At 39.0% G+C, this 12,824-nt stretch overlaps 1 protein-coding gene across 1 annotated transcript in view; it reads left to right on the top strand.

Moving 5' to 3' along the window:
- Positions 1-12,824, top strand: part of wdr46 (WD repeat domain 46) — a 23,788-nt gene that overhangs the window by 7,607 nt on the left and 3,357 nt on the right. Inside the window, exons 9-13 of the mRNA XM_014016063.1 lie at positions 840-1,075; positions 2,023-2,176; positions 4,016-4,163; positions 9,590-9,780; positions 9,917-10,030. Of these exons, the coding sequence (XP_013871517.1) occupies positions 840-1,075; positions 2,023-2,176; positions 4,016-4,163; positions 9,590-9,780; positions 9,917-10,030 (843 nt within the window). The remainder of the gene's footprint in view (positions 1-839; positions 1,076-2,022; positions 2,177-4,015; positions 4,164-9,589; positions 9,781-9,916; positions 10,031-12,824) is intronic.

The raw sequence follows: 12,824 nt of genomic DNA, 5'->3' as shown, positions 1-12,824 counted from the left end.
GGCGCAGAACGACGAACTGAACCAAATTTCAGTCAAACAAGACCCAACACTTTTATTCCTGATTTAAACTAGCGATCTTGTGAGCAGCTGCAGTTGTATGCTTTTTATTTTTTCTGTCTGGCTGTCGGAGCGCTCCACCTCCTCTGTCTGGGGCTGGCGTGGTGTGGTGTGAGGCGGACAGCTCAGCCGAGGGCGCGGTAAAGCGCTCCAGGTCCTGATCCACGGAGCCAACACGAGTCAGTCCCAGACTGAGCTGACTTGATCAAGTCTCTTTCTGCCTCTGGTGAGGAGGGGGGTGAAAAATCCTCCACCTCAGACCATTCAGAGATGTAACTATCTGCGTCGCTGTGGTCACTCTCCATGTAGCATCAATTATGCTAATGCTAGCTGCCTGTCACGTTCTCTTGTCCTGGCCACACCTCCGCTCTCTTTGATGCATTTTTCAAATTTCCCCTTGGGGCGGAGTTATCTTTTCACAGTGGGGTAAGATACACTTTAAATACAGTTCATTTTGTTTTGTTTTGTTATAAGCTGGCCACTCCTTGTCAAAGAAGGCAGTACTGCACTATTGTTTCCAAATATGTAACATACTTTGAACAACTTTTCAGAAAATTGAAGGAGGTTCACAGAACTATTAAGAGCAAACATTCTGGCTCTGTTTCTCTAAGAAAAGATTCCCCAGTTTTATATTCGAACCATACTGGTTTATAGCAAAGCTTTTTAAAATACATTCAGCAGTTGACCACTAGATTGCTGCTGACGTAAAAAATTTTTTTTTAAACATTTTACCATCAATGAGCAGCTCGTTCACTCTTCCTGGTTCACGTTTCTGTCTGCAGAGTGCCACCAGCTTCCTGCAGTACTTGGACGTGTCGGTTGGAAAGGAGGTGGCAGCCATCTGCACCAAGACCGGCCGGCTCGACGTGATGTGCCAGAACCCTCACAACGCCATCATCCACCTCGGCCACCCTAACGGCACGGTCACCCTCTGGTCACCGAACCAGAAAGAACCCCTCGTCAGGATGCTCTGTCACCAAGGAGGCGTGCGCTCGGTCGCTGTGGACAAGACGGGCACGTGAGTCGCACGAACTTCTTATATTAGAGTAGTGGTTCATAAAGGTGGGGCCATGAAGCGCTACGTTGGGGGTCTTGAAATGATTAGTAGTGGTCAAATAGAGTAAAATAATAGTTCAAAAATGCTTGTTTTTTGTATTTATTAAAAGAAAGTGCAGCTTTTAAAAAATAGATTGCCCCGCCTGAATAATGGTAGGGGAAACACTGCATTTCTTTTATACATCTCAATAAACGTGGAACTGAGACACTTCCCCTGACACGCCTTTATTTTCATATGTTAAACAGGTGCGTGTGTGATGAGCATATTTACATGATCAGAAATTATTTCTAGATTCAGATAAAAATAATGAATTAAATATAATGAGAGTGAGAAAAATTCCTAAGTAAGTAAGGGTGTAAAATGTGTTACCCACGCACAGCGGACAAGTGTGTCTGTGTGTGTGAAGCTGCTGGGCACACCTGGCGCAGTCCTCCATTCTGAGCTTGGAAATGTTATCTTTGCAGTCTCTGCGCCTCAGTGGAGAGTTAGTGGAGAGTTTTCATAACGTGACATGATGTTGGCGATTTAAATTTACGGATGAGGCCTTTCCTTCCGGCTCGGCTCAGCTCAACATGGACTGGCACAGTCCTGATCGGTCTGCCAGCTCCCTCTGGAAAGCACCTGTGGAACCCCAGTGTGAGCCATGCATGTGCACGTGCAGTGCACAGCTCCTCGTTGCTGTGTTGCGCTCCCAGGGCGCGCCGCAGCTCCAAGAAGATGTTTGCACATTTCCACATTCATTTCAGTCTTGATACATCTGGAGTTTTGCGTGGAAAAGGGCACACGCACTGTTGATTCATGAGGCTGCAGTTGTTTTCCAGTCGGAGTAAAAGTCTGCAACAGTTAACATGTCTTTTCTGACCCTAAAAAAACAACAGTAATCCTCACCATTATCCTTTTATTTACAGATACATGGTAACGTCTGGACTGGATAAAAAGATGAAAGTCTTTGACATCAGAGCCTTTAAACCTCTTAAATCCTACGTCCTTCCTGCCGGAGCTTCATGTTTGTCTCTGAGTCAAAGAGGACTCCTGTCTGCAGCCACAGGGGACGTCATTCAGGTCATTGTCACAGACGCACACTGCAATTTATTTTGATTTTTATCAAACATCTATTTGTGTGGATAGGATGTGATTCAGTTCAATTTATATTGTTTAAATGTGTCTGGGTATTTAGTTTGAGACGCTAAGCCGGGGTTATTCAACTAGCGGCCCTGTGGCCCGCGAGTGACCAAAGTTCGGCCCGCCAATTGGTTCATTCATCCCTTCAGCCCAAACCCCCAGTTTTCTACTTTAATTACAATAAGGTCTTTTAGTCAAACAAAGAAATGTTTGGTATCTACAGAAACGTCAGAATCTTGGCTAGAAGCTGGTAAAAACCATTTCTATGAACACTCAAGACAGTTAAAATTACAAGCAGTTGAATATAAAATTATGAAAGTAAAAATAAAATTGGTTTAAATATTTGGCAAGTCAGAGATGTCAAAATAATATTTGTGTCAAACAGGAGGTGTACTGTGTTAATTTTGATCCTGTTTAATTTTCACTACTTTTATAGGGTTCTGTATGTTGTATTCATGATTAAATACAACAAAATAAACTAATTCAAAGGTAACAGATCTTTGTAAAACTTGGTTTATTTACATAATGATAACTGCTGGATGTTCGGCCCCTGAGCTGTTGGCCTACAGTAACTGTGGCCCTCGGAGCAATTTAGTTGAATAGCCCTGCGCTAAGCTAATATTTTTCATCTGAAGATACAATCCCACAGAATCATAAGCACTGCTTTGTTGCTAGAAGTTAAAACAGACTGGTGGGAGTCTAGGTAATAATTTAAGTGGTTTCTATTAATTTTTATGCCAACTTAAAGAAGAAGTGTCAACGTTCTACTGCTGATTTTGTCATGTTGAGTTTTTAAAAGTAGCTGTAGATTTCAGAAAAATCTGTTTTATTAAAGCAAAAGTTTCAAACTTTTTAATTGTGAAAAATTGCTATATTACCTTTTGTGGATAGCTCTTTGAATGACCTTTAGTTGGTAAAAATTAAATGTAAATCTGACCAGACTTGATGAGTAAACATCTAGTCCGAGAGGGACCAAGACCACAGGGATTGCTATTGTCTGAAAACAACTTCAGTGTCAAAAAATTCATTGCGGTCCATGTGAATATTGTTTACTAAACCTTTATATTGTATTTCAGCTTGGAAATAACCTTAGAATTATATTTAAATAATTGTTTACTTTAGCTTGTCAATCTGGTCCGGATTCAACTCTGTTTCAACAAACTGTGTTTGCTAGCAAAGCTATCTAAAACAGATAAGATATTGTTTGTTCCTAACCTTTCTATAAAACCTCACTTTAAAAGTTGAACTATTTAATTGACTTTTATTGAACCAGGTTAATCGCACTGAGATCACAGATATCTTTTGCAAGGGAGGCCTGCAGGCAGTTTAACTGGCATGTTTTTGGACTGTGAGAAGGAGTCAGAGTACCCAAAGAAAACCCTCACAAGCTTGAGGAGTACATGTAAACTTCACAAAGACCCCAGGTCTGAACTGGAGATTAGACCCAGGATCTCCTTGCTGTGGAGCTTCAGTGCATCACTGAGCCTTCATGCTGCCAACTATTGAACTATATTTGTCCTTTATCACTTTATCTCACTCTTTTTGGTATCAGTTCTTCAACCCTGTATATAAATCATTATCCCGTTAAAGCAGCAGGTGGCTCTGAGGTTACATGCAAAACAATATTCACACAGTCATAAGACAAACAGTCTGTAACAGTAAAGCTTATTTTATTTTTATCTAAAATTTGTGAACTTCGTTGTGTCTTTTTTATGTTGCAGTTTACAGGCAGGAAATGCATAAAACCTTAAAAAAATGTTCATATGTTTCTCCCTGCAGGTGTACAGGGACGTGTGGAGCACTCCAGTCTCTAAACCCTACATAGCTCACAGGGTTCTGGGAACAGTGTGGGGACAGCAGTTTTGTCCTTTTGAGGATGTCCTCGGAGTTGGACACGGAGATGGCTTTACCAGCATGCTCATACCAGGTCTGTTTGTTTAGTTTTAATTTATTTCAGATGTTAACTATATACAGACAATCATTTTAAGCAAAAAAGAGAAAAACAATAGATGAAGAACCTACAAATAAATAAATAAAAGTGTCACTACACATTTTTTTTTTGTATGAAGAAGTAGATACTTGTTTAATCCCAAAGCTTCAGCATTAGTTATGGAAATAATAGACATATTCACCATATTTAGGGCTGGGCGGTATGACCCAATTTATATCACAGTACATTTAACAATTATACCAGTATGATGGTATTTAACAGTATTTTTCTTTTCATCACAGCTCAGATGATAATACAATGTACAAATTCTGCTTATTGATCAGCAAACCGTTTTTAGCTGAAGTTGCTCTTTCTGCTACACAAACTATTTTCTTTTACTGTACCTCTGTCTGTGTTACTGTTTCCCTCCTCCTCTACATGTATTTTATGTTTCGCCTGGTTGTAGACAGTAGTCACGCATTTCTGTACGCTTGTGAATGAGGAAGGTTGAGCAAAGATCATTATCGGGTGTATCGTTTTGTGTTATTTAATAAAGCCTAACAGGATTACTCAGCCTCTCTGCACCCATCAACTTAACCTCAGTACAAAACACACAAACAGAACCACGTCCACTGGAAGACCCCCAGGCTTTTCACAAACACATTGATATACAAATTTACCTCAGGCGTGAAGTCTGTCAGTGCCTATCATTGAAGAGTTATACACTACATTCAGCGATGACGAAAACGAGTTTTTTTTTTTGTTTGTTTGTTTGTTTTTTGGTCAGACAATATAAGCAGCGAAATCACCACCCGATCCCATATTTTGGGGTAAATTTTCATGTTTGGCTCTGTACAAAAATTGTAGTGTTTAGAACTTGATGAGATCTGGAAATATTAGTGTTTTGAGCTTTTTCTAGAGAATAAAAATATGAATGTAATGTTAAAAATAATTAAGCAGGTGCTCTGGACGGGTTCTTTAATGAAATGTTTTATCTCTCCTCCAAGAGACTTGTTCACTCTGAGGAGTTTCAGGTAAACTCCGCCTAACATGGTGGACAAACAGGTTTAACGAACATAAACGCAGTCTGTTCACATGTGAAGGAGAACCATCAGCCTAACAGTAGATTGTTTGTGCCCTGATCATCGCCTATTGTTCATGGAGGATGTAATGTTGTTTCATAATTGTTAACCCAGATTCCTGTAGCGCAAATGAGGTAAAATCAGGTCAGGCTTATTTATTTATTTTTAATAGTTGCCTCGACAGTGTACAAACAAATGTGTGAGAAGCGTCTTGTGTCGAAACATTTAGAAGAAATATTATGTGTTTTAACACATTTAATTTTCTTTGGTTTTTATCAAATGTCTTGTGACATGCTTTGGTCAGGCTGTTTCTGCCTTTTAAATGAAACTGTGCATCAACATAAAGAGGTGAGGACAGCTCTGTCATCAAAGTTGTTGCAAATGAGCTATCAGCTTTTTACAGTATGAGAGAAAATGTGACAAAAATCGCACAAGATTCAGTAAATGTGAGCATATTAATGAGCAGAGCCATTTCTTCCTTTTTAACTTGCCTTTTCATTAAAGGTGGATTGAATTAAATATTTAAAAACCTATAAAAAGTATTCTGTCTCAGCGGTAGAAATAGTTACTAATGAATTTTGCAGTATTGACCAAAGGAAGAGTACTACCTTTCAGTTCTAGGGTTTTATGATGAAGACATAAATAAATACACCTTGAAGGAATGTTTATCACCCACCACTGAGTTTTAGACTAAATCATTTTACAATGAATAAAGGTGGAGCTCTGGCTGTTTTCACAAAATCTATTAGTGCTTGAAGTGAGCGTTGTAAAATAATATCAGCTAATCTCTTCTTGTTAAATTTTCTCAATTCCAATAGTGTTTCCCACTAAAGCTCTTTTTTTATTCAGTGGCCTGTGACCTGGAAAAGTAAGGTTCCTCTATGCACATGTACACAAAAAAACTGTGAAATGGTCTTTCATTTTATGAAGCCAGAGGAAGACACGTAAAGAATAAATTGCACTGGCATGGATCGACGGGGGTAGCGATTTTACAGCTTCAGTAGCTGTTGTTGGGTTTTCAGTCCTGGGGTCGGATTTATAAAACTGGKGTACGCACAATTTGACCCCAGAAACATGCGTACGCCACTTTTTATGCCAAGGTTGTGATTTATAAAATCCAAACTTGACGTGAAAATGTGCGGTGCCTCACGCCAGCTCTGACCCATGCGTACGCTCATTTTGGAGACGGGAGACTGTGACACAGATGGTGAAGTGAGGAATTAGAGCCACACTTCATCAAGATCACTTGATAATCAGACTTAGATTTTTATTCAACTTTATCATCAGCTTTCTTAACAGTAATTTTTATGCTTCTGCTGCTGAGCCATGAGGACCTTTGAAATAAAAAAACTTAAATCTTAAATAAAAGTTCCCGTGCGCAAATCCCTTCATCTGCTTCCTCCTCAGACGACCCTGACCCACAGACCCCTCCCCGATAAGAACAGCAGGACAGCAAAAGCTTTGGTACGCACAGGGCGTGTATCCAGTCCGTGTTTGTCACGCGCGCGCGGGGGGGATGTGTGTGTGTGTGTGTGTGCGTGCGCGCACGCGGGGCGGGGGTCTGCCGCAGGTAACGGAGCAGGCAGGAGGGGGACAGGACGAGAAGAAGAGCGGGGGACTTATTCCTAATTTTACCTGACTTATTTTATTTAATTTTTATTGTTTTTATCGTCCTATAGGCTCTGATGGAAAATTAATTTGAAGCTGAGGTTTTTTATTTTTATTTTCTTATAAAAATCGTTAGATTACACTAAAGCAAAATGAGGGAAAATCTGTGTCAGTTACAGACATTCTGTTCACGTGAGCAGCTGTCAGTCAGCACCTGTCATCCTCCAGACWCACGACGGAGCGTGTCTGAACCAATCACTTTTGTTGACATTGATCAGCTGACTGATTTAAATACATCTTAACATTCATGAGGTACTTTGCATTGACTGTTTATGGTTGAATGTGGGCGTGTAGAGGGTAGAACCTGAGGCGGGACCTCGTGCGCAAACTCTGACGTGCGGCTGTGATTTATAAAGGAAAGATGTGCAGAAACATGCGTACGCACTGTTTTATAAATCTGAATTTTTTTTGGCGTACGCCATTTGCGCCTTTTGGCCGTACGCTCACTTTTAGTATGGTTTCCACGCAATCCTTTATAAATGAGACCCCTGGTCTGTCTGTAATTGTACGTTTAACTGAGAATCACACTCAGGTGGTGCAGAGTATTCTTGAGGAGGACATTGCTGTGATCTTTGTCTCAGTGTTATCTCAGACCTCTAGTGGCAACTCTTAACCAGTTCAGAGACCTCTGGAGCTGTTTTAAATAACCAGGAGAATAAAAGGGATTCTTAAGCTTAAGAGTTTTGATAACTTGCGTTTAAACGTAAGTTTGAAAGTAGGAGTAAATTTCAGAAATTATCAGCACTTTTATCTAAAATCCCATTTGAGGAAGTTTGATAAATATGAGCTTTGGTCTTTACCAGGTTCTACATTTTTCACATCTAACCTCCAGTGGTGGGCAGCGCTAATAAAAAATTTAGCTATGCAATTTCTAAAGCGCTTATGAAAATATTTAGGTCCGCAACTTCAAAAATGCTTATGTCATAGAAAAATTAGCGGTAGCTAATTTTAAAGCACAAGTTCAATTTGGCACTTACTAGCTGACAATTCATGTACAATACGCACAATACTGCCAACTAGCGGTGTATGAACCCTTGTACAGCTTAATCCTACAACCGCTGATTGCTGGGGATCTGATTTCCTGTAACAGAACTTTGGCTCATGTTGTTGCTAGTTCGGCTGCTTCTTGTCTTTTTCTTTTGTTTGTTGTAGAATTTTCATTAAAGAAGCATCAATAAAATTATTTTAAAACTGTTTATTGGAAAACTGAAGCGATGCATTCTGGGTACATGACGGACTGACAGGAAACGAAAGCACGGGGAACAAGAAACTAGTATCTTCCCTTCAAAAAAAGAGCTTGGATTATATAGTTTTTCATGTTTCCATTGGATTTTAAAGTTTCCCAGTTCACCTGAAACTCATCAGACTGAAGAAGTCTCTTGGAGGAGAGACAAAACGTTTCACTAAAGAAGAACCCATCCAGAGGACCTACTTATTTTTTCTTCTTGATTTCTTTTCTACCTGGATTAGGACATTTTCCATGTAGTTGCTCCAGTTGACCACTAGATGTCAGTCTTCACCAGCACAACATCTTTAAATCATTTCTGAGTCTCTAACACCGTTGGCCGATTGCTTTTGTGCTCCAGTGTTTAAACTTTATTGATTTATTTATTTTAAAAAGGAGCTCTGATTGTAAAGTAAAATAAATCAATCCATACAAAATTTTAGTATGGATTACAAACGTTTACTGTTTTTGCTGTTGCCTTCCTGTTACGTAAGCAGACACAAAGCATTGTGGGAAATCAGAACCATGGCTCAAAGCGACAGTCAGTAAGGATGTATATCTTCCCAATAAGTGTGTTTATCTGGGAGGGGTGCTGTTGGATAGATCATAAGTGTTGTGATTCATTGACAGCCATACCTTCCGCTGTTCAAGATAATGATGACTGGTAGATAATTAGTTATTAGTGGTACTGCATTTTAATTTTAGAAAGCGCAAATGCGCTTATGAATTGTAAAAATTAGTAAGTCTGCTAAAGTGCAATTGAAATATTTTGGTCCCAAATAGCGGATTTGCGCTATAGCAGGCTGGAGCCCACCTCTGCTAACCTCAAATGTAATTAATCCTTTTTTTTTTTGCCTTATTCTTCTTTAATAGATGATAGAATCTGTTGTGTGTTTTTGTACACTTGAGTTCAGATGTGGCTAATTTGGTAAATTTTAACCACGCCCTAAAACATTCTCTTTTCCATGACAGTTTTTGTAGATACTTTCCTCTGTGCTTTTGTTTTTCTGGTTTCTTATTTTGCTGACCTCAGCACATTTTAGGGGTCAGCATTTTCCGTGGAGAGGAAACAAACACCATCCAATGACGGCACACTGGTGTCGGAACTGGGCAAACACACCCGTCGGTTCAAATTGCTGCCTTCTTCCTCTGCAGAGCGTGTCTGTACACACCTGCCAAGTAGCTGTTTTCAAATTCACTTAGATGGGATATTTTGTGGCATTTGTAGGTGTTTGTTTATTTTTATTCACATCTGTGAAAAGATGGATGAGTTGTGACCACACCAAAATCCACGACCATGATCCACGACCAAAGACAAATTGCTCCTACATTTGTGTTAAATTACCCTTTTTTCCCCTTCTTCTTCTTACCTAATTTCCCTCTGGGATCAATAAAGTATTTTTGAATTTGAATTTGAATTCTGTATCTCCATCATGTCACTTTCACAGGTGCAGGTGAGCCTAACTTTGACGGCCTGGACTCAAATCCTTACCGCAGTGCCAAGCAGAGGCAGGAGTGGGAGGTCAAAGCCCTGCTGGAGAAGATTCAGCCAGAGCTCATCAGCCTGGACCCCACAGCGCTCGGGCAGGTTGACGGTGCTACCTTTGAGCAGAGGCACCAAGACAGGGTTCAGGCTCTGGTCAGTGTTTGTTTGTTTGTTTGTTTGTTTGTTTGTTTGTTTGTTTGTTTGTTTGTTTGTTTGTTTGTTTAAAAGTTGTTTCTTCAAGATATAAATCTGACTCATTATCTGTTTATGTCATACGCATCTCTTCCAGGGCTTTGACCCGCTGGCTAAAGAAAAGTTTGTTCCAAGATTTAAGAAGAAAGGTCGCAGTTCTGCTGGTAGCATTGAAAGGCGCAAGAAGCAAGTGGCTAATGAGGACCAGAGGGTAAGAAGTCCCTATTATGAGCTGAAGTTTATTTTACGTGTTAAGATCTTAGCAATATTAGGAAAACATGCAATTTCTTTGTTAAAGGGATCCATGATTAGTTGTAACATTAGACTTTATTTAATAAGCATATATTTTAACTGTAAAATAAATACTGTAAAAATACTGTAGGATGTTTAGTTTTTATCATTTTTAAACTAAAAGTTTAAAAATATATTATACAGATGGGGCCATTTTATTTACACACAAGCATTCTGGGTAAATGATGACGTGGAAAGATCCTCGGTGCGAGGCTGCTAGCGAACTATAGCCACCCTGAAGGTTAATCTTGGACAATATCTGATGATCGACTCTTAAATGAAACCAGAGAGCGTTGACAGAGAGGAGAAGGTAGAAGTGACTCAGCCTGTAACTGAAAATATGGATGGAGGACAACAGTTTAGCTTGTTAGTTTGTTGCGCTAGCGCTGAGCTAATATACTGTATATAAGGCAATGTAGCGTTGGCACTAGCGCTAAAGCTAACAGGCTAAGCTGAGGTTCTTCTTCAATGAAGCAGCTCTGTTGTCCTCCATCCATATTTTCAGTTGTAGACTTAATCATTTCTATCTTCTCCTCTCTGGTTTCATTTAAAAGAGTCAATCATCAGATATTGCCCAAGATTAATTTTCAGGGTGGATATAGCTCGCTAGCAGCCTCCCACTGAGGACCTATCCATGTCATCATTTGCCCAGAATGCTTTGCCTGTAAATAAAATGGCTCCGTCCGTGTTAAAAAATATTTTTTTAAATTTCCAAAACTTAACAGCCTACAGTATTTTTATAGTCTTTATTTTACAGTTAAACTATATGTTTATCAAATAAAGTCTAATGTTACAACTAATCATGGATCCCTTTAAATATTGCACCATCAGTTGTGCTGGTAATGGTGACAAGCAGCAGCAGTTGTGTGTCCTCTCTGTTTTATTGTGGTCTTTAGGACAGAGGTAACAGTCACATCACCTATGTTTATCAAAGTTCTGAGTCATTACAAACACCTGGGGACAAAGGGTGTCAACAGGTTGATTATTAAGACACACTCATATTCAGTTTGTAGAAAGGCTCATCAGAGGCTATATGTTTTTATCAAACACTATGCGGTTTTGATGTTGATTGCACTTTTATGACAGTTTATCATTGCTTTATTGAGTCTCTTACTTTTAACTTTATTTTCTGTTTTGGACTTTAAACATAAGAAGAAGTACAAAGTGTTTTGTGGTTGTTAAGGTGTGCAGAAAAATTGATGGCACAACCCTTAGCAACCTCACTCACGTGCTCAAGGAGAGGTCAGTGACAAATAAAGTCCAGGTTTAATCTGGATCAAACCCTCAGTTTGTGTTCAAAACTTAATTTGTTTTGAATAAGTTTGATTTAAAAAAAAGTCTGGATTATTCTGATCCCAGCAGTTTGTGGGAAGATTTCAGGAACAAATGGGATTTAAATTCCAACTTGTCAAATAAATATAATTCCTTATGTAAACGAATCAGTCCTCTCGATAGCTGTCAAAATGTAAAAAACAAAACAAAATATAATTTCAACTTTAATTGGAAACTTCATATTTACAGTCTAAAGAGCATTGTTCAGAAATAGTTTCTGATAATTACCTGCCATGCTGCATGTCCAGTCGTTCTCTCTTTCTGTGAGAATGTCGGCCGTACGTCTTCATTTTCATTTGGTGGTATACGTCTTCATTTTCAGAAGATGACTGACTGTGGGTTTTTTGTTTCAAGGTTGACATTTAAAGTTTAAAATAAAGTTATAATTTGAAAACACATGGAATATATGTCGCTTGTTCATTTTTGTGTAGGAAATGTGTTATCGCTGGTTATAAAATAGTCTACTAGTTTTTCCTAGCATTCATTGGGACATGCAGTTTAATAAGGAGTGCTCGTTATCCAGACTTGGTCATCTTGAAAAGTTTGATCTAGATGAGATTAGGGCTGCAACAACGAATTGATAAAAATCGATTATTAAAAGCGTTGGCAACAAATTTCATTATCGATTTGTTGTGTCGCGCGATTTATGCGTCCCTCGCCATGTCGCAGAGCCGTTTATGTCACCCACAGAGCGTTGTCATTGCTGGCTGACCTGAATAAAGTTTAGGAAGAAAAAAAACTACCTGTAAAGATTTGCCCTCTCTGAGACCCTCAAGTGAAAAGTAGAGACTTAGAATTTTAAAGCAGTTTTGAAATTGTGTTGTTAGGCCAAGTAGATCCGAAGTTATGATAGATAATTAAAAAATTTTAAACGAAGGTCTGATTTGATGCGAGCCACGCCACGTCGCAAGGCGGAAGCATGGGAAGCACGTCCCATAAAAAAAAAAACAACTCCTTCTCTCGGGCCAGAAATTTAAAATCCTCCAGTCTTTTTTTCTGACCGAGGCTCAAAGATATTTGATAAGCAGCAAAAACGTTCAGGACGAAGGGGGAAAAAAAGACGTGAGCAGAACTCCTGGTCTGACTCAGTAGGGGAGGGGGGAGGGATGGGGGGCTGCTTCAGAACCAACAAGAAAGAAGCAAAACTTAAAGAATTAGAGAAAAGTCATAAATTCTAAATGCAAATAGATTCTAATTATAATAACAAATTAATAATAGTTTTACATTGAAAAATCATCTTTTACTGCTTTTATCTGTTTTCCTCATTCAGCAACTTATTAAATTTCTGTTTTGTTATGTTTTATAGCTATAACCAAGTTTATTATTGAATGAGAAATCCACATTTTTGGGTTTATTTTTTTCCAGTCAGTGTTTAATACAGC

The sequence above is a fragment of the Austrofundulus limnaeus genome, unplaced genomic scaffold, assembly GCF_001266775.1.
Source record: "Austrofundulus limnaeus strain Quisiro unplaced genomic scaffold, Austrofundulus_limnaeus-1.0 Scaffold3, whole genome shotgun sequence".
Lineage (NCBI taxonomy): Eukaryota > Metazoa > Chordata > Actinopteri > Cyprinodontiformes > Rivulidae > Austrofundulus > Austrofundulus limnaeus.
Note: the sequence above shows the minus strand (reverse complement) of the source record. Positions and strands in the feature narration are given on the sequence as shown.